Source organism: Diabrotica undecimpunctata, chromosome 6, assembly GCF_040954645.1.
Source record: "Diabrotica undecimpunctata isolate CICGRU chromosome 6, icDiaUnde3, whole genome shotgun sequence".
Classification (NCBI taxonomy): domain Eukaryota; kingdom Metazoa; phylum Arthropoda; class Insecta; order Coleoptera; family Chrysomelidae; genus Diabrotica; species Diabrotica undecimpunctata.
In genome coordinates, this window is record NC_092808.1 from 94679266 (window position 1) to 94698554 (window position 19289).

At 32.1% G+C, this 19289-nt stretch overlaps 2 protein-coding genes across 3 annotated transcripts; one reads left to right on the forward strand and one right to left on the reverse strand.

Annotated features, from left to right (window-relative positions):
* Positions 1–3168: 3168 nt before the first annotated feature.
* Positions 3169–4400, reverse strand: LOC140442727 (leucine-rich repeat-containing protein 59-like). Its single transcript, XM_072533708.1, has one exon. The coding sequence runs from the start codon at positions 4282–4284 to the stop codon at positions 3406–3408; it is 879 nt and encodes a 292-aa protein (XP_072389809.1). The 5' UTR covers positions 4285–4400; the 3' UTR covers positions 3169–3405.
* A 2076-nt stretch (positions 4401–6476) lies between these two features.
* Positions 6477–19025, forward strand: LOC140443579 (sister chromatid cohesion protein DCC1). 2 transcript variants are annotated; one of them, XM_072534916.1, is made up of 4 exons: positions 6477–6633; positions 6698–7756; positions 16511–16583; positions 18851–19025. In XM_072534916.1, the coding sequence occupies exons 1-3, from the start codon at positions 6614–6616 to the stop codon at positions 16542–16544; spliced, it is 1113 nt and encodes a 370-aa protein (XP_072391017.1). In that variant the 5' UTR covers positions 6477–6613; the 3' UTR covers positions 16545–16583; positions 18851–19025. The 2 variants fall into 2 exon arrangements, with proteins under 2 accessions (XP_072391017.1, XP_072391016.1); XM_072534915.1 differs by lacking the exon at positions 16511–16583.
* Positions 19026–19289: the final 264 nt, after the last annotated feature.

The following is a 19289-nucleotide window of genomic DNA, read 5'->3' on the forward strand; positions in this document are numbered from 1 at the left end:
TTAGTAGTTCGCAGGGAGGACTTTAATTGAGTCCAAATTAGGGATGAGGTTTTTGTCTTTGATGAGGCGATAGAATGGTCTCTGCTGGCAGATATCTGAGGGAATGTACTCGATTCTGTAGCTGTAGGTGGATGCTGGTTGTTGTGTGTTAGGGGTTTGGGATTGGGTTAGTATTGTTTGTTGTGATGTGGAGGGTAGTTGTGCGGGTGTATGTATGGGTGGTGGTGTGTGTACTGGCGTAATTGTGTTTTGTGTGTGTGTAGGGGTGTGATTGGTAGGGTTGTGGGTTGGTGGATTGTAATATGGGGTGTCTGCTTTGGATGTGGACGGGGTAGCGTGGTATTGCTCTGTGTGTGTGTTCTTTTGTGTTTTCTTTGGAGTTGTGACTGTTCTTGATGTGGTTTTGTTTGTGTCTATGTATTCTGAGGGTTTTTGCAAGGATATGGAGATGTGACTGTGGTCTGTAGTGGCTCGTAGACCCTTCTCCCACTCTTTCGTTTCCAGTTCGAAAAGGATATCTCCGAGGAGATATCCCTTTCGAACCCTTTTTTGAGGGTTCCAAGAGCTTTCTTTGAGTAGAAAACTTCTTAGGGATTAGTGTGATGTAGTATCTGTGTTTGGGGGTTGTGTGTTTTGGTTTGGGTGTGGGTGGTCTGGATGAAGGTGGAGGGGAATGTGGAGATATCGGTAAGGGTGGTTCGGGTGGAAATGGAGTGGGGGTGGTAGGTGGTTGGTATCCGGGAAAAGCAGACATGAAGGCGTTGTGGATGAGATTTTTTATGATTTCGGGTGAGGATGCTGCTTGTTTGGTTTGTTTGTTTATGTTGTGGACAATTGCTGTGAAGTGTTCGGAGGCCGCCTCAGGATTTTGGCAGCAGATCTCTTCCAGAGCCTGCTTCCGTTCCTGTGGCGACTTTGGTTCGTGTCCGTCTATGGTGATAGACACGTGTGATATGTGTGAGGAAATGGATTGGGAATCTGAATCTGAGATCCATTCTGTGTCTGCTGTTGGTGGTCTGGGTGGGATTTGTCTTCGTCCTCTGGGTGTTCGTGGCATGTTGTTTGTGTGTGTGTTTGAATTGTGTTGTGTGTGTGTGTGTGTGAATGGTGATTGGTATGTGTATATAATTTGTTGGGTGCTGATTAGTAAGTGTATGAATTGTGTGTATGTGAATTGTATGTGTATGTAATTGTGTTGAGGTATTAATTAGTAAGTATGTGAATTGTGTAGAAATGAATGTGTGTGTGTGTATGGATTTGTGTAATTAGTATGTACTATGTGGAATGTGTGGTGTGGCGATTGATATGTGTGTGAAATGTGTAGATGTGTCTATACGTGAGGTGTAATCAAGTTTGGATGTTTGTGTGTTGTGTTGACTTTACCTGGGTGAGTGTGCACTTGCATATTTCGATAGGGCTCTACGGCGATGAGCTCCAAAACAGCACCAATGTCAATATCTCCTTGCCCCTTATTTTTCAATAACCGGGTTCAAGGATTTATCGACCGGCTGTCGCCACGCCCGTTCGGTTTTGATGCTAGATTGCCAGTTTTGGTACCTTACATGCACTATTTTATACCTCCACGTGGCAATTTCGCATTTATTGTTTGTTTCTGGTGGTCCAAGATTCCAGAACGCGTCCCGTCGGCACCGTGGATCCGTTCGCATGTTCACTAGGATTTCGCGACCGTTGGCACATGCGGTTGCCGTTTTTTTCGCTCTTTTCACAATTTGGACCTTTGTTCGCGTTTTTTCTGGAACTTCACTTCACTGGTGTGCGTTCACGTTGCGAGATTACGCGCGACTGCCAGTTTTGTTAACGCAAAAATAGGAAAAGAAGAAATATAAGTACACATATAGGAAAAAATAGTCTGCATGAAGTAACGAACGAAAATGGTAACTTGTTAATAGATTTTGCAAAAGAAAAAATATGATCATGTACTTCCATCATAAAAGAACATACCAAGGAACATGGAGATCCCCAGATGAGAAAACCGTAAACCAACTAGATCATGTGCTCGTTGAAAAAAATATGGAAAAATGTATAAATAACATACAGAGGACCAGATGCAGACACAGATAATTTTATAGTTGGGAGTACAAATGAAGCAGCTTATACTAGTAGCTACTTGCGCTTTATAATAGAAATATACAAAGAATGGTTCGATGAGGAATGTAAAATAGAACTAGATGAACAAAATAAATTAAGACTAAAGATGATGCAAGAGAAACACCTGATAGAAAAGAAATTACAACGAACAAAGAAAACAAGTCAAAATAATCATGAGATCAAAGAAAAGAAAATACAATGAAGGTAAATTGAAATACCTAGAAGAAATCTTTAAAAATAAATAAATTAGAAACTGAACTTACAGGTTTCTTTTCTTCTTTATTTTAGCCTTTACCTATTCATTTCCTATCAGTGTTTTCCTTGTCACTTGAACATCTATTACAAATTGACGAAAAATATTACTGCAATGCTACTTATTTTAATAGAAAAGACAGCAAATAATAATTATTAAAAGTTTATAGCTGAAAAAAGTGAACAGACATTGCATCAAACAAATGAAGTCATTAAATCCAAATGAGCCTCCTCTAGTTCACAGAATTGTCATAGCAGAAAGATGGGTTTGGTTCAAAATTCTTCTTTTAATATTTAATTTATATTGGATAAACCTAGTTTTGAATCAAACTAGTTCTGAATTCATAAAATATAAATAACTAAATTTTGGCCATGGAAGGAGAAAGCAAGTTTTGATCCTACACTCTTCATATTTAATGGAATAATTTGTAAAACTATTTTGAATTGTTTTAAAAACTAAACATTTAAACTGAGCTTTTGAACAAAAAGTTTTTGATGTGGAGCTTCATTAAATTTGTTATCTTTTATGTAAAACTACAAAATGCACACTTCATGAACAAATGTTGTACCTTTGCAAAAAAGCTACAATCAGAAGTCCATTTTCTTCATGGTTGACAACTTCATGTCTCATTTAAACAAAGAGTGTTTATGAAAAAGAATGTGAGGCAATCCAAAAATAGTTTAAATGTCATGTTCTAAAAGATTTTGTACTCTCATTAAAATTATCATTATTCTCTTTTTGCTACAGATTGATACCACATACTGAAAAAGCAAAGAAAATTATGAAGATAAAGTAATATACCAAGATCTAATTCAAAATATATTTATTTACATACACAAATATAAATTACATGTATACAAAATTTAATACATTGCATATTATTTTAGACACCACAAAAGGAATGATACTGTCTATTTTTGGGGTTTTATTACAAACACATTTTAGAACTATACACTTAAATATCTGTATTGTACAGTGATCTTTAAATGAAATATGTATATATTAATGATAATAATATGCCCTAATTTAACAAATTAAAAATACTATCTAGTTGTAATATTTTTGTACAAATTTTGTAGATATTCTTTTGATGATAACCACCAAATAGGAGCATCATCATAAAGTTTATTTAAATCTTTAATAAAAACATCCCTAGCTGAATCTAAAACATTTTGAGAACCATATACTTTATAAAATATAAAACCTACATAAAGTACAAACATAAGAACTGCCCAGCCCAATATGCTGGATAAAATTGAGCCAAAAATAGAATCTTCCTCTTTGACCTTCTTGTTTTTTCCCTTACTGCTTACTTTTTGATTCTGCTTAGTAGGTTCAACAACTTTCACATTGGATTTTTTTTCTTTCTGTTTTTCTTTCTTCTTAATATTCTTCTCTTCTTGCTTCTTTTTTTGATTGAATTCCAATTGTTTCTGCCGATCTTTGTTTCTCATTTCCAGATCAGCTGATACTTGGTTCTCTAATTTGTTGAAAAAGGCTACAATATTCTTTGCACAGTTCTGGCATTCTTTTGTATTAATACACAAACCTGCTACCTTCGCAACGGCAGGAACTAAAGGATTATCTTTTAAATCAAGCCATTTAAGATTTTTAAGTTTGCTAAAACTTAATGGCAGATGCTGCAATTGATTTCTGTATAAATCCAAATGTCTCAATTTTACCAAATTACCAAAATCTTCTGGCAACTCTTTAAGATCATTTTTACTCAAATCCAATATTGTTAAATGTGTTAATGAAGCAAAATTTTTAGGTAACACAGTTAAAGTATTGTTAGATAAGTCTAAACTGTGAACTGGTTTTAAGCTCAAAATTTCTTTTACCGGAACTTCACTTAAATCGGACATGCTAAGATCCACTTCACCATCATTAAATCTTTCTTTTACGTTTACTTTGGGTGCCATTTTCACAGAACTTCTTGAAGAATATGTTTAAAAATACGAGACACGTATGCAGGTTAAACTAAACAGTGGACAACAAACTTGACAACTCTACTTTAACCCTAACCATGACCCTAACCCTTAAATGAATATGTATGAATTTCTTCTTCTTTTCAAACACAGTGGCCTCTTTTTTTTTTCTTCAAAAATAAAAAGCTTTAAAATGTTCTTAACGTTGATTTCTGTTTCTAAAAATCTAAATTTTCTTGTGGCATATGTGTGCATATATTATCTACTTTATGAAATAGGAATAAACCACAATTAAAAATACATTTGGATTTGCACCCTGGAAATCGTTCCAAAATAACAATCGAAACATTAAATCAAAATTGTGATTTATCCAGTTTTATGCATAACAAAATAATTTCAAAACCATAGCACAGAATAAATAACAATCAGAATGCTCACTCTCACGATGCCGCCTTTGAAGTTTGTCAGCACGCGAACGCCATGTTTTAGACAGAAACATAGACTCGAATATTGAGAAATTTGTGACAAGCTATGACAGAACTGTAATTTAAATTTTTAGAGATTAATAATTTAGTACATTTGAAATAATTTAATCTATTCCTCAACTAAAACTACGAATAAAATAGTGCATATTATGTCTGTAGTTGCCGTAAATAAATTAAACCGGGTTATTTTGTCTAGGCACACCAGATAAAATGTCACTGGACAGCACTGGTTCCGACCAAAACATGGCTGATTCCGTCTGCGTGAACGAGATGCGCGTACTTATTTTTTCAAGCAGATTGGGCATTCTGATTGTTTATTCTGTGACCATAGTAAGAAATCGGTTTACGCCTACCGTTACTCAAAATTTGAAATTAGAAATTAAAAATTTTGTGCCCTGCATTCTGCTAACTCCCAGTATTTTATTTAGTAATAGTATTTTATATAAAATAGAGTATCTTATATCACTGCTAGACGAACCCTGATTACAGTTTAAAGCTAAAGGCTGATTTATAAACTTAACGTTGGCGCTGACGTTCGCGTTACAACATGGTCAAATGGGAAACTCATGGGAAACTCGTATGTCTATTTATAAACATCGTTCGCCGTTGGCGTTCGGTTCCGTTCAAGATGAACCAACTTTATCTTTTGCCGTTGGCCGTTGTAGCATAGACTACACCAACCCTTCTGTGGTCTTCTGTCTATGTTTCCGTCTAAAATATGGCGATCGCGTACTGACAAATTTCCATCGAGTTAGAATCTAGATTCTAGAGCTAGATTCTAACTCGATGCAAATTTCAAAGGCGGCATCTGAGAGCACGGTTCGTAGACTTACTTACATAGTAAGTCTACGAACTGTGATCTGAGAGTGGACATTCTGATTGTTATTGTTTATTTTGTGCCTGTGATAGATTAGGGAATAAATTTAAGCGTCAAATCAGAATTTTCAGATTGCAAGTTGCAATCCGGCAACATCTGTAACAACATTAATTGCAAACATCTGTTGCAATTTGCAACAGATGTTTGCAATAATCTCGAGAGAGACAAATATTTATAGTAGACTCGTTCTACTCGTTATTGTTTCATATAAATTAAAAATTGCAGAATTCATGAAATAGTATAATTATATGTACTTTTTAAAACATCTGTAACAACATTAATTGCAAACATCTGTTGCAATTTGCAACAGATGTTTGCAATAATCTCGAGAGAGACAAATATTTATAGTAGACTCGTTCTACTCGTTATTGTTTCATATAAATTAAAAATTACAGAATTCATGAAATAGTATAATTGATATATGTACTTTTTAAAAGCTTTCTCTCTTTATATTTGAAGCATACAACACCGGCGCCGGTGTAATTTTATCTATGGCCAAACCAGCCAGAGAACTACGAACATAACACACAACTGCGTTTGTGTTCGTAGTTCTCTGGTCAAACCGAAATCATGAACCGAAATATTTTAATTCTTGGTTGATATTTTCGGTTTGCGGTTATATCATAGAATAACCGAACACACAGTTATATTCCATCTCCATGGTACCATGGTTATATTCAGTATTCAGCTTGTACCACAGGAAACTACACACTAAACCTACCAATTTTCCGCAGCAAGATGAATCGCTGTGAAACTTTTTGCATTCGGTTCGTGAAAGTGTCAGGAGTTCGATGAACAGGAATCATAATAACGTCGATGGTGGTCGTATATGTTGTTGTTGTATATGTGGTGACCAGAAGAAGAATTAGGTTATTAGTGGTCTGTGCTTTTGTACTTTCGGTAAACTCAACCGAAAATTGTTATTGTTTTATATAGTAAACATTCAAACTAAAAAAATAATATGATTAATACCAAAAAAGAGTAAGTTATTGTTACCATTTAATAATTTGTAAGATAAAATAAGTACAATTTTATATTTTTACAGAAGATGTTTAAAAGAAGTTGAAGACATTTTGTCTTTGGCAAAGCTCTCTAAAGATGATATTAAACCTTTATCCCAAGCAATATATTTTACAGAACAAAATTTATACAATCATAACTTTCGTTTATTACAATTGGAGCCACATTTATTAAAAGAAATAACAGAAGGCTCAGAACTGTGTTTTAAAGGAGAAAAAGATGAAGAACTTGTAATCTGTTCTGAAACACAGACATTTCAAGTAGTTGAAGCAGAAACTTCAAACAGTTTATTATTAGTAAATAATATGAAATTTACCAAAGATATTGATGATAGTTTGAGTTCAGCAGTTCATGGAGTAGCAGTAAAAGGGATATTCTATGAGTATTTAGAATCATCATTAGGCAAACCACATTTAAAGAAGTTAGATGATTTACTTAAAACCTTTCCTTACAAAGGTCCAGAACATGAGTTTGAGGTAAACAAAGAAAATCTTTACAGTTTTGAAGAATTGTGTGATAAAATTCAAGCATCTAAAAGTGAATTAAGGGAAGCATTAAGCATGATGACTATTGTCGAAATTAATGGTAAAATAAGAACTTTGGATATTGAATATCATTTTCGAATATTGTCCTATATGTTAAAATTATTAGAAGAAAACTCTTGGGAGACAGATGAAGTTGATTTCAAAGAAACAGTTGATTCTTTAAAAGAATTAGCCCCTAAAGAAGTTGTTTCACATTTATTTGATAAATATACAGAAGAGTCAAAGGAAATTGATGGTATAGCTTTGTATAAGTATAAGGAAGATGAAGTTTGCAAATTTTTTGCAAAAGTTTTACTACATGAAACTGGTAAGTTCAATTTAAATGAATTTTTACAAGCTTGGAGAGACTCTGTACCAGAAGGTATGGTGCCTTATGAAGAAATGCTGTATGGTATTGCCATTATAGACAGAAAGTCTAATCCTAATTTTATTTGGTCATTTGAAGAGAGTAATTTGCCTGAAAATATAAATGAAAGATTCAAAATTTTATTTGCTGCCAAGGAAAAGTGGAGTGTTCCAGAGATATCACCTTATATAAAGTATGTATTTAACTTTATACTTTTTCAGTTTGACTTGATGGTGGTAGTTATTTAATTTTTTATTAATTCATAATTAAAGTTATCTATCAAATGTCATAATGGTGTTTATACATGCATGAATTTGCTGGTGCCAGTAGTTGTTGACAAATAAACAGTTACTAGCGAGTAGTGTTGAAGAAGTTTGAACAGTGAATGCATTGTGTGAGTCAAGTTAGAATTTTCCAACTTTTCATGTGCCTGTTACCATTTTGTCATTTTAAATTGAACTTGCACATGTAAACCTTTGTGTTTTGTGGTTCAGCAATTTTAAGAAATATCAATTAAAATGAGCAGTTCACTAAATAAAAAATGGAGTTCTCAGAATATTATAGAATTTCTCAAAGTGTTTGTGGTATGTTTATTCTAAAAGTTACAAAGACAGGAATTCATAAATAGATGCATATCAAAATATTGCAACAACAATGGCGCTTGATGGATTTTTGTCGTCAGACAATGTTAAAGCTAAAATATGTTCACTGAGGAATGCTTACATCTTGCAACTAGTCTTAATTTCAAAAACTAGAAGTTAGGGATAGGTTCTGATGATGTGCTGCAAGTACCATGGTTCCCAGTTGCTGACAGAATTTTGCATAAAGTGGTTCAAATAAGAGCTACACAATCAGAAGAAATTGTAAGTATTTATCTAATTTTACATTTACATCCAATAACCCATCAGTTAATTTATCTCTAACTGCATCTGCTCTTTTAGAAAAATTATGACTTATTTGTTGTGGTTAAATTGAATAAACCTGTACCTCTTGCTTCAGTTTTCCATGAAACTGTCAATATCTTGTTGATCCCCTAGATAGACTTCCCTATTTATTTAAATTGTACTTGTTTTTCAAAGCTATTTGTGTAGAGCACAAGCTAATTTTAAAATAACATCAACCTTTTCAGGACACAACCTTTTGCAAATACATGAAATCAGGAAACAAGAATACTAAACATATTTTCCACAATTTGTTGTGTGTGTGTGATAACCTATAGTTACATATTTTTTGCTTTATGGTTAACATGGCATGATGGGAATAAGGTTTCAATAGTTACTCTTTTAATGAAAATGCATCATCTGCTAGAAAAACAGTATTATCAGGTATATTTAGTGTTTTATTTTCTAATGCGCTCCTCAAAGTTGACTTTGCATAAATGCCCTCATCAAGTGCTCTTCCATTTGTTCTAACATCTGTATAAGTACTGAAAAGAGTATTGATCATCCACTAATGCAAAAAGGATAATACTAAACAACCCTTTATAGCAGTGGTGCTCAGACTTATACTGCATGGGATCTACCATATAAACTGCAAGCGTCTGGAGATCAACAGTTATACCCTGATTTTAAACCAGGAGGAGTAATTCAAATTTACCTCACCGCAATGTTTGTTTGTAATTGGTCCAACCTCAGGCAAGTTTACTCCACTGTTATGAAATTTTGACACTAATGGCATTTCATAGCTTAATTAAATTATACCAGCGATTTTTTGTGTTTTCTGTGTTATTATTTTAATTTTTAGATTTTTAGTCTGCTTTTATATAGAAAACAGTTGTTTTTAGAACTCTTTAGCGACATATTAGTATAATATAATATTCTTGGATTACTGTCGAGGGTCGATATGATCAACCAAAAAAAAATGTATTTGGTAACTTTTCTAGTGACTTTCTTGGGTGTGAATATGTCTCTTTAGTTTACTCCTCCTGGTTTAAAAACAAAGCATAGTAAAAAAAACGGGTGTGGCAGTCCAGTGGGACTGCCGGTAGAAGTTATACTTCTATACACGCGTTTGTCGTTACAAATTTATATAGGAGTCAATCTGCACAATCATTACATAATGCTATAGGTAAGAGAGAGCAGAAAGAGAAAAAGAATTAGTTATATAGGTATATGGTGCATCGTTTGCTGTATATAAACATTTGACCTGTAATAGGAGTATAGTAAATGAAGGATTGTATCAATATTTTAATGAAAATATATATTTTTATTTTTATGTATAAAAGGAGTTGAATGCAAAAAAAATTTTTACACATACTCTGCAGTAAAATTCATTGTTTATTTTGTTATTAATATAAAAATTACAATACAATAAATACACTGCAACATAATTCAATATAATAATACAATAAATTAAAATGTAATATTCATAAGTATTTCAAACTGCCAATATACATAAAACTTACTTTACGAAGATAAAAATAAAAAACCAACAACTCGGATTATGTTGTAAATTTTCATTTTATTTTAAAATTTATGTTTTTTGCATATATTACATATATTTAATAAGATTAACGTGAGGTTTTTAAATATTTCAAAAATAAAAACGGAAATTCATAATTGGGATTCGAACTCACAACCACCAGCATATGAACCAAACACGTAAAATATTTGCCAATTAGACATAACACAAACGTATTTCAAAATTGACAGTTCTCGGTCATACAGTGATTTATTGAGATTATTATTTTGAAATACAAAGGACTAAAATAATTATGAACGTTTAATTTTAAATAATACAAAACATATCACATAAATAATAATATTAATACATATTATATTATATAATATATATATATATATATATATATATATATATATATATATATTATATATATATATATATATATATATATATATATATATATATATATATATATACAATATTATATATATATATAATATTAAATATATATACAAAAGGAACATTTTTATTCTCGAGAGAGGAAGAGAGAGAAAATATATCTTCTGTCTCTCTCTTACTCATTATCTTACATATGTAATGGTTTCACAGATTCACTCTCATGCAAATTTCCAACGCCGACCGTGCGAATAGAAGTATAACTTCAAAAAACAATTTTGAAAATTGCGCATTTCTAGTTAACAAAAAGTTGTAACTACAGTGGGTTGTAAATAATAATAATAATAATAATACAATGTTTTTCATATTATTTCTATTTGGATGTTGATGCGTGGCACTGCATATCATCCACAAGTATTTCATATGATGGTACGTAATTACGGAGCGCCAAACGCAAGCATGAAGAGAGATGTTCGTCAGTTAGCCGATTACGATATTTTGATTTCACTATCTTCATTTGGGAAAATGCAGACTCACATAAGTATGTTGATCCAAAGAATGCTGTGAGCTACCTGTCTCAAAGACGGATATTTCTCAGACGATATGAAAGACCAAAATTTCGTATCGGTCGCTCTGGATTTAAGTACATATATCCAAAATTATTTTCAGTACCTCATTTTGGACGAAAATGATCTCTATATTGAACGTAACGGATATTTCAGTGGCTATTTTTTCCACATCTTGACAAGAAAATGGATTAGACATGAATGTTACAATATCTGTCAGTTTTTTAAAATCAGCGAAACGTCTTTCAATCTCACCATGAAGTTTTTGCAGCTCCGTTTCGTAATAAACATAATTTAAATAAGCGGCTACCCTTTTTTTCAACGATGGAAAGTTGTTTAAATCCTTTCTGCTAATTTGCTTAATCAATAATTTCAATTTATTGACAAAAAAATGTATTGCGTTCATCATATCGATAATTGTTTTATTTTTACCTTGTAGTTCAAAATTAATGAGGTTCAAATGATTTGTTAAATCTGTTAGGAAAGCCAGATCACTGGGCCATTTTTCGTATTGAAGTAAATGAGTGTCGTCCCCTCGTTCTTCTAAATAAGAAATTATTTCGGAAAGTAGCTCCTGGAACCCATCTAAAACTTTTTCACGGCTCCACTACCTAACATCTGTATGCAGAAGTAAATCACTGGGTTCTGCAGAGTCGCTATCTTTGAATTGCGCTTTAAAAAGACGTCGTTGCAAGCTTCGCGCTCTGATTAAATTCGCAATTTTTGTTGTCATTTTCATGATGTCGTTCATATTTAAAATTTTGGAACACAACACTTGCTGGTGAATGATGCAATGAAATGAAAAAAACGATGGAAAGTCATCGTTAGCTCGACATAATGCAACAAATCCATTGTTAACGCCAGTCATGGATGGTGCACCATCTGTTGTAATCCACACACGAGTTTGTAAATCGATAGCTCGTATTGTTTCACAAAATTTATAAATACGTTGTATATATCTTCTCTGCGAGCTTTTTCTTTCAGAGGCAGCGTTTTTAACAATTCTTCCTTAGCCAACATGTCAGAAAATACCATCCGAATGAAAATACACAAATGGGTGGTATCAGTCATATCGGTTGACTCGTCAAATTGCAAAGAAAAGTACATAAACTTCATAATATAACTTTTAACTTGCTTTGCCCATGATTTCGATACGTCTAGTAACTGTTGGGCGTGATAACTGGACTTCTTTGATGGCGGACATAATATCTGTTTTATTTTTGAAGTCCTGAAATAACACATTCGCAGCCTCAATGAATGCTTCCTTCACTACCTCTCCATCTTCAAATGGTTTTTTATGTTGTGCCAATATATAAAAAAATTTAAACGACGCAATTGTTGCAGCTCTTGATTGTTTAACAGGCCTAGTGAACATTGATTGTTCCGTCTTCAAACTACTTTTCAAGTCTTGTACTTTCCGTTTTCTAAACAAACTGTTTCATAGTTTCTATGCAAAGATTTATAATGCTGTTCTAAATTTCCGCATTTGGACAGAGCAACGGAAGACCGACAAACAAGACAAACACACTTATCTTTCACCATAGTAAACAGGAATTCTTCTTCCCACGCATTATTAAAATGATATGTTTTACTCTTTTTCGCAGCACTCATATCGAGTTTCAAATATTAATGTAAAGAATAAATATAGTACAAAAATGTTTTACTAGTAATAACTTACTAATGAATGATTAATGCTTGACTAACAGCAATACAATGCCGATACAGCACACTCCCAGTTTAAATTTATTTGTGAATGCTGATATGCCGAATCAGCATTATCGCAACTTTCGGGTGAAGAGATAGCATCATAAATATTTCGATCATGCACGTGTAGTGAGTCAGGATATTAGGCATTATTTTAGTTTCGTTTATGTGGACTGTTATCTTCTTTTTATTCTTGGTATTTTCAATTTATATTTTCCCATTTTCTAATATTTGCGTCTAATACAGTTCTCGTATTTTCTCCGTGAATCGCGATCGACTTCAAAAACTTTGGCGATCGACTGGTCGATCGCGATCGACTCTTTGAGCACCGCTGCTTTATAGTTATAATACTCTGAGCCTGAATGAAAAGGGCTTCTTAATATTACATGTTTCCCATCCAGTGTCCATCACATTGTGGAAAGTTCCACCTTGTAGAAAAAGCTTGGATAATTTTTTGCCACTCTTCTTTTGTATTTGGGACCTAGATATGTAAAATTTAGTAGATTTTAGTAGAAAATCATAGCAAAATAAGAAAGAAAGTCGCAACAGTAGGTACATTATAAAAATTTAACATTAGATTTTTTAGAATGTCAGTTTCTGAGCATAGTCAACATTTAACAATATCAAGGAAACTACTAAATCTAGTATGGTTGATCCTACTTCACCAAGTATTTTCCCGACATTATTTCTGAGGCCATTCCTACTACTTTTAAAGGCACCACATCCAACTAACAAAAATACTGTGGAACCTGCATGAAAAAAGCAAAGACATGAACAAGAAATTGGCAAGGCAGTACAGAAAGAACCTTGTTAGAAATAAAGAATATTTCTGCATCATTAAACGAAACAATAGCATCAGTAGAGGAAAACGAATTTGATGTTATTGGAAAATCTATCGTGTGCCAGTTAAAAAAACTTCCAGAACTTTTAGCGTACCAATCAGTGCAACATATTCAGTAATATTTGATTCAGAGATGTTTGGGAAACACTCTACAAACAAAGTAGACCATATTCAGCAGCTTTAACATCTAGCGCTATGGAATATTCAAACCGTAATTCCTATAGTGATATGGATATTTATCACAACCAGTTGAATCCATCATTAGTGTGAAAACAAGTATCAGAATTTGAGAGGGATTTCAACACTTGATAATAAACACTATACTTAATACAACCATTTTATGTTTATGTTACTAGAAATAAATAATATTTCATTTCTTACTTGTATATAATCCTTTAGTGCATTACACATATCAGGTAAGAACTTTGATATTGAAATAGTAATTATAATTATTGAATTTTTTGTCCTTATCACAGTTTACATTGAGTTTTAGATGAAGCTGTAAGCCTATTTTCGTTTCTGTCACATAGTAGATATATTTGTGTTACATTTGCAGTTTTAATTATTTTCATTATTAAAACGTTTTATGACCTTTTCTGACCCGTTTTTTGATTTTTTTTTTATTTATTCCCTTACTATAATTCTACACCCCTGATATATTAAATTTTATAAAGTAAAAATACTTAAAAAATATATTTAATTTACTAAATTAAAAATAGTAAAAAAATTATATATATTTTTAATACGCCCCTGTCACGAAAAATACACTTATTACGTCCCTTAAAATAATTCAAGATTTTTTTACATGTATAATCGAATTATAAAATAAAAAATGGACCATTTTTTTACAGTAAACTCGAAATTAATGTATGCACTAAGTGGTTAAATCTAGTACAAATCTGGCGCCAGCAAATCCATGTATAAACCCACCTTAACGACACAAAGTCTACATAAATCAATCTGTCTCTACAATAGTCCAGTCGTCAGAGAGTTGACCCCTAAAAATCATACGAACAAACTGAATTTTGCAGAGAATATTAATTTTGGGACCCCAAAATAGATGCAAAAAAGTTTACCACTTTTACCCCTGGGCTTCATCAAAATCGTAGTTTAAAAGAATCTGTACACCGTAGACAAAAATGTTTTAAATAAAAAATGTAGCTGAGATAATTTTAAACAAAAATGTTTAGAAGCATTTTTTGTGTAGCATCGCGTTCTCAACCGTTCGAGATTCAAATTGGAAATCTTTTGATCCAAATGTCCTATCGACAAAAATCAAGATGCGTTTTAAAGGCAAATAGTGCAGCTTTCGTATGCACTTTTCGTATTTTGCCGAGAATAAACTCAGTTTTTATAAAGGTGTTAAATAAATTAACGTGGCGCGATTTTTGCCATTTTTTACGATTTTTGTGAAATCAATAAAATTGATCACTTTCATTGACCAGTTGTATTAAAATTTCCATTTTTAGAGATCAAGCTTTAAAACCTATGACGTTTAGAGACCAATGGAATTTTAATTTTGAGTTGTGGTTACAAATATGAGGCATTTGAAATGTGAATAAAAAACGCAGAATTTAATGTTTTACATTACAAACAATTACACGTTACGGTAATGCATTTAAGAAGACTGTTTTGGGTGTAGTGTATTTCATAAGTTTTGTTCTTTTGAAAAACGTACTAATGTAATTGAAAAAAAAAGTTTTAAATGTTTTAGATTGTTTGTTGTGTGAAAGTTTAAATCCAGCGTTTTTTAAGCATATTTCAAATGCCTCACATTTGTTGCCAAAACTCAAAACTAAAATTTCATGCTATAGATTTTAAAGGTTACGCTCTAATAATCGAAACTTCATAGTGGCCAGTCAATGAAAGGCATAGATTGTATTGATCTTGTGAGAATCATAAAAAATAGCAAAAATCGCGCCACGTTTATTTATTCAACACCTGTATAAAATCTGACTTTATTTGCTGAACTCTTTTCCTTTAAAACTGTTTTGTCAATAGGTCACTTGAATAAAAAGATATCGAATTTTTACCCTCGAGCTATTACAAATTTTATTGAACATTGATTTCGCGCTTGTAACTGCCATGCAAAATCGACGGTCGCTTCAAGCGTTGTTTTTAAGAAAACGGTTCATTCAACACAAAAAATGCTTATAAACATTTTTGTTTAAAATTATCTAAGCTACATTTTTTATTTGAAATATTCTTTTCTACGGTGTACAGATTCTTAGAAAATCGATTTTTTTGCGTTTTTACCCCCATGCGACGGGGGTTTTAGGGGGAGGCGCGGGGGTAAAAGTGGTAAACTTTTTTGCATCTTGTTTGGGGTCCCAAAATTAATATTCTATATTAAAATCATATAGAAGGCCAGGAGAGCGATTTGCTCAATGTTATATACGAGAAATTGTGCCATATGGAGACGGTTCTTGTATGTTTTGGGCATGCATTTTCATGGATGGGAAAATCAAGTTAGTTTTCGTGCCCGTTACGGGGGCAAATTTTTATGGGACTATCTTAATTTTTTACTTATTTACATGGGCGAAGCATACACAATAGAAATGGCCCCGGTAAGAATTTACTTCTGAGATTTTACATTGTTGCCCTTAGCACTTCGTTCAATTTGTAGATTAGTCACCTTTGATTGAAAATTGTCGGACTATAGGAACGTCAATAAATATCTGAATGGAGTCAGCAAATTTTATAAAACTGCCGTAAGACTAACTGTGATGTACTGTACTGAATATTGTACTATATTAGTCCAGGAAACGAAGCTTAAAATAGGACAAAACCTCGCAAATTTTTCGGAAAAGACCAATTTACGTAAAAATTTGGGATCAAGTTCAGATTACCCTCTACCTCAAAATCTATATTGTGCCGACGGGCGCTTTTATTTTTAAGGGTGAAACCACTTCTTATCCAAAATCTATAAAAATGCTTAAAAAGAGTGAAATTTGATTCATATGAATTAAATAATGATTGTCTGATACTCTAACTATAATTATTTTCTATTTCAAAACTTTAAATATTCATTTTTAAGGGTGAAAACTACCTCTAATTGCTCAAATTTATAAAAAAGCTTACGAGGATAAAATTTGGATCGAATGATTTAGGTAATAATAGATTGATATTCTTAATATAATTTCTGAGTATTTCAATCTTTCAAAAATTTATTTTTTAAGGGTGAAAACTACCCCTTATTCCGAACGCTACAAAAAAGTTTATAAACAGTGAAATTTGGTTAAGATGAATTGAATAATGATTTTTTTTTTGGTGCACCAAGTATAATTTTTAAATATTTCAAAATTCATTTGAATTTTCATTTTAAATTTTTTTTTCCTTTGAAAATTCATTTTTAAGGGTTAAAAGTAGCCCCTCATTGCCAAAATATATAAAAAATCTTAAGATAACAAAATTTGATGTTAATCGTGGTGGAGTTACGTAAGTATAATCGAAACATAAAATTAATACAACCTTTTAATAATATATATTTACCATTATAATAATACAATTTCACATACAAGTATTTGGAAATCATGTAGTATTTATAAGTCAAATCTCATATTATATTATACATTAATAAATTTCATTTCGCCATTCGTGTCGCTTCTTTCACCATCTTCTTCGTCATCTTCTATTATTGAAGTACTATTACTGCAATTATCACCAGAACAACCAGAGTAAGTCGGGTTACAAAATAACCCTAGTTTTCTGCAACTACATGAAGCATCGCAATCTTTCTTGCAGTGTTAAAATATCACTTTTAAATGTTCTCCATGAGCATGCGACTCTTCCATTTTTAATGGATGCAATCCATCTTTTGAAAACCACCCCCCACTCAGTAGGTTGAATATTGTAATTTCCAAGCCACTGCTGAACCTGAAGGTAAGTCCTTTTTGACTGCTCATCTAAAACATCTACATTAGACACGAGTGAACACAACTGGACAGTGCTATTTTTCATAGTAAAATTTACTGATGCACGCATACACAAACATGTATATATTCCTATCTAAGACGGTCAAACTTCCAGAAGACTGAACATGGCCAACGACTAATTTTAATTAGGATGGTAATTAGGAGGTTATTTCCGCTCACTTTCTCGCTGAAATAAATAGCGACTGAAGTTCTTTTCATCATAACTCACTCAATTTTTGTTCTAGAGACTTTTTTAACGATAGGTATTTTTAAATACTTTAAATCAGTTTCTATAAGTTATCCTCGAAAAATGCATAGTTTTCCCGTCATTTGATTTTAAAACTCTAATAAAATTAAAATTCAACGAAGAAGAGCCAACTTATAATAAAGTATAGCTTGGTTAATATTAGTCTTAAAGAAAATAAAAAAAAATATATTTTGTTCGGCTAATGGATTAAGTCCACAGTAAAAAGAAACCAACAATTATTTTGTTTATTTTTTCAAAAGAAACCAACAATTATTTTGTTTATTTTTTCAAAAGTTACAATTTTTTTATAAAACGAATAATTTGTGTGTTAGCAGAAAACTGTTTAAAAACATTGATTTTTTTGATATTAATCTAACACTTTCGATAGCGAATAAATCTAAAACTATTCATTTTATCAAAAAAATATATAGAACATTTTTTGTTGTAATGAATTTTTCTACCAATTTTTGCGGTCAAAATATAATAAAAAATTTCCACCCTTGAGATGGGGTGGCAACTACCGCCATGGTAAAAGCGCCTTTCGGCATAGATATCTTTTGATTTTCATATAAAGAATAATTTGCTGGCTGTCGTTCTTAAGGTATAGATGATTTAGTTTTCCCCTTTTTTATACTTATCTACCATTCTAACGACTGTTGTGGTTTCAGTCAAACTGGCTGAAACTTTGCAGAAAGGTAGCTTTGGCCATGCTGATCAAAACTTGTCATTGCGCCAACACTTAATCTAAGGCCAACACCCAGAAATCAATTGTTTCTGAGTTACAAAGGTTCAATGTGTCGGTTTTTAATCCTTTTGAATAATACGTATTTGTAAAATATAGGTACAGAGTTTTAGTAAATACGTGCAACTAACTTCATGGAGTGATTAGGCATGAAGAATAATGACAGTTGGCTATATAAACGTACGCTTAAAAATGCTTCCTTTTTCGAGATACGGGATGTTGAATTTTTTTTACAAACTAACGATTTATTTATTGCCCTGAAACTGGATGAGATATGCAAATGAAATTTGGTGGGTTTTAAGCGTTGGTTATTGCACATTTTTTGACATACAATTAGAAATGATACAATGATATTCATCATTGGCGCACATACGGGTAGTGGAAAAAAATTGTAATGAAACAGTTTCTGTAATAGTTATATTATAAATTTGAAAAACCATATAGAAAGATTTATTAATGCCTATATTTTTCTAGGAGATTGGCAACAGACAAAATCGATGTAAATGCACTATTGGCCAAACACGCAAGGGCGTCAAAAATTAATGGAATTAAGTATTACTCATCAAAACATGGAAAATGAAATTACAGGATGAGGATTAAGGCTTTATTAATTATAAAATATTGTTTAAATAAAACTATGGGGACTCTCTTTCATATTTTACATTGACAACAATTATACCTGTGCCACTTTACTCCAGTTCAAAACTTACTGCCAAATAATGATCTTTTAGCGAGAACACATTTCTGGCTTAAAATTTTCTGTCTCAAATCAATACTATACTGACTAGATCTCTTTTGCAAGTTAAGTTTTCTTTACTGATGACACCAGTTTTATGAGTAGAGAATTTTTAATAATAAAAATGGTCATACATGGATTAAAGAAAATTCGAACGATATGTCATTTTCTGTGTGA

Bases quoted from the DNA above. Each gene is read 5' to 3' on its own strand.
- LOC140443579 (XM_072534915.1), top strand. From the start codon at position 6,614: ATGATTAATACCAAAAAAGA. The intron at 6,634-6,697 runs GTAAGTTATTGT...ATATTTTTACAG, and splicing joins ATGATTAATACCAAAAAAGA to AAGATGTTTAAAAGAAGTTG. The intron at 7,757-18,850 runs GTATGTATTTAA...ATATTTTTCTAG, and splicing joins GAGATATCACCTTATATAAA to GAGATTGGCAACAGACAAAA.
- LOC140442727 (XM_072533708.1), bottom strand. From the start codon at position 4,284: ATGGCACCCAAAGTAAACGTAAAAGAAAGATTTAATGATGGTGAAGTG.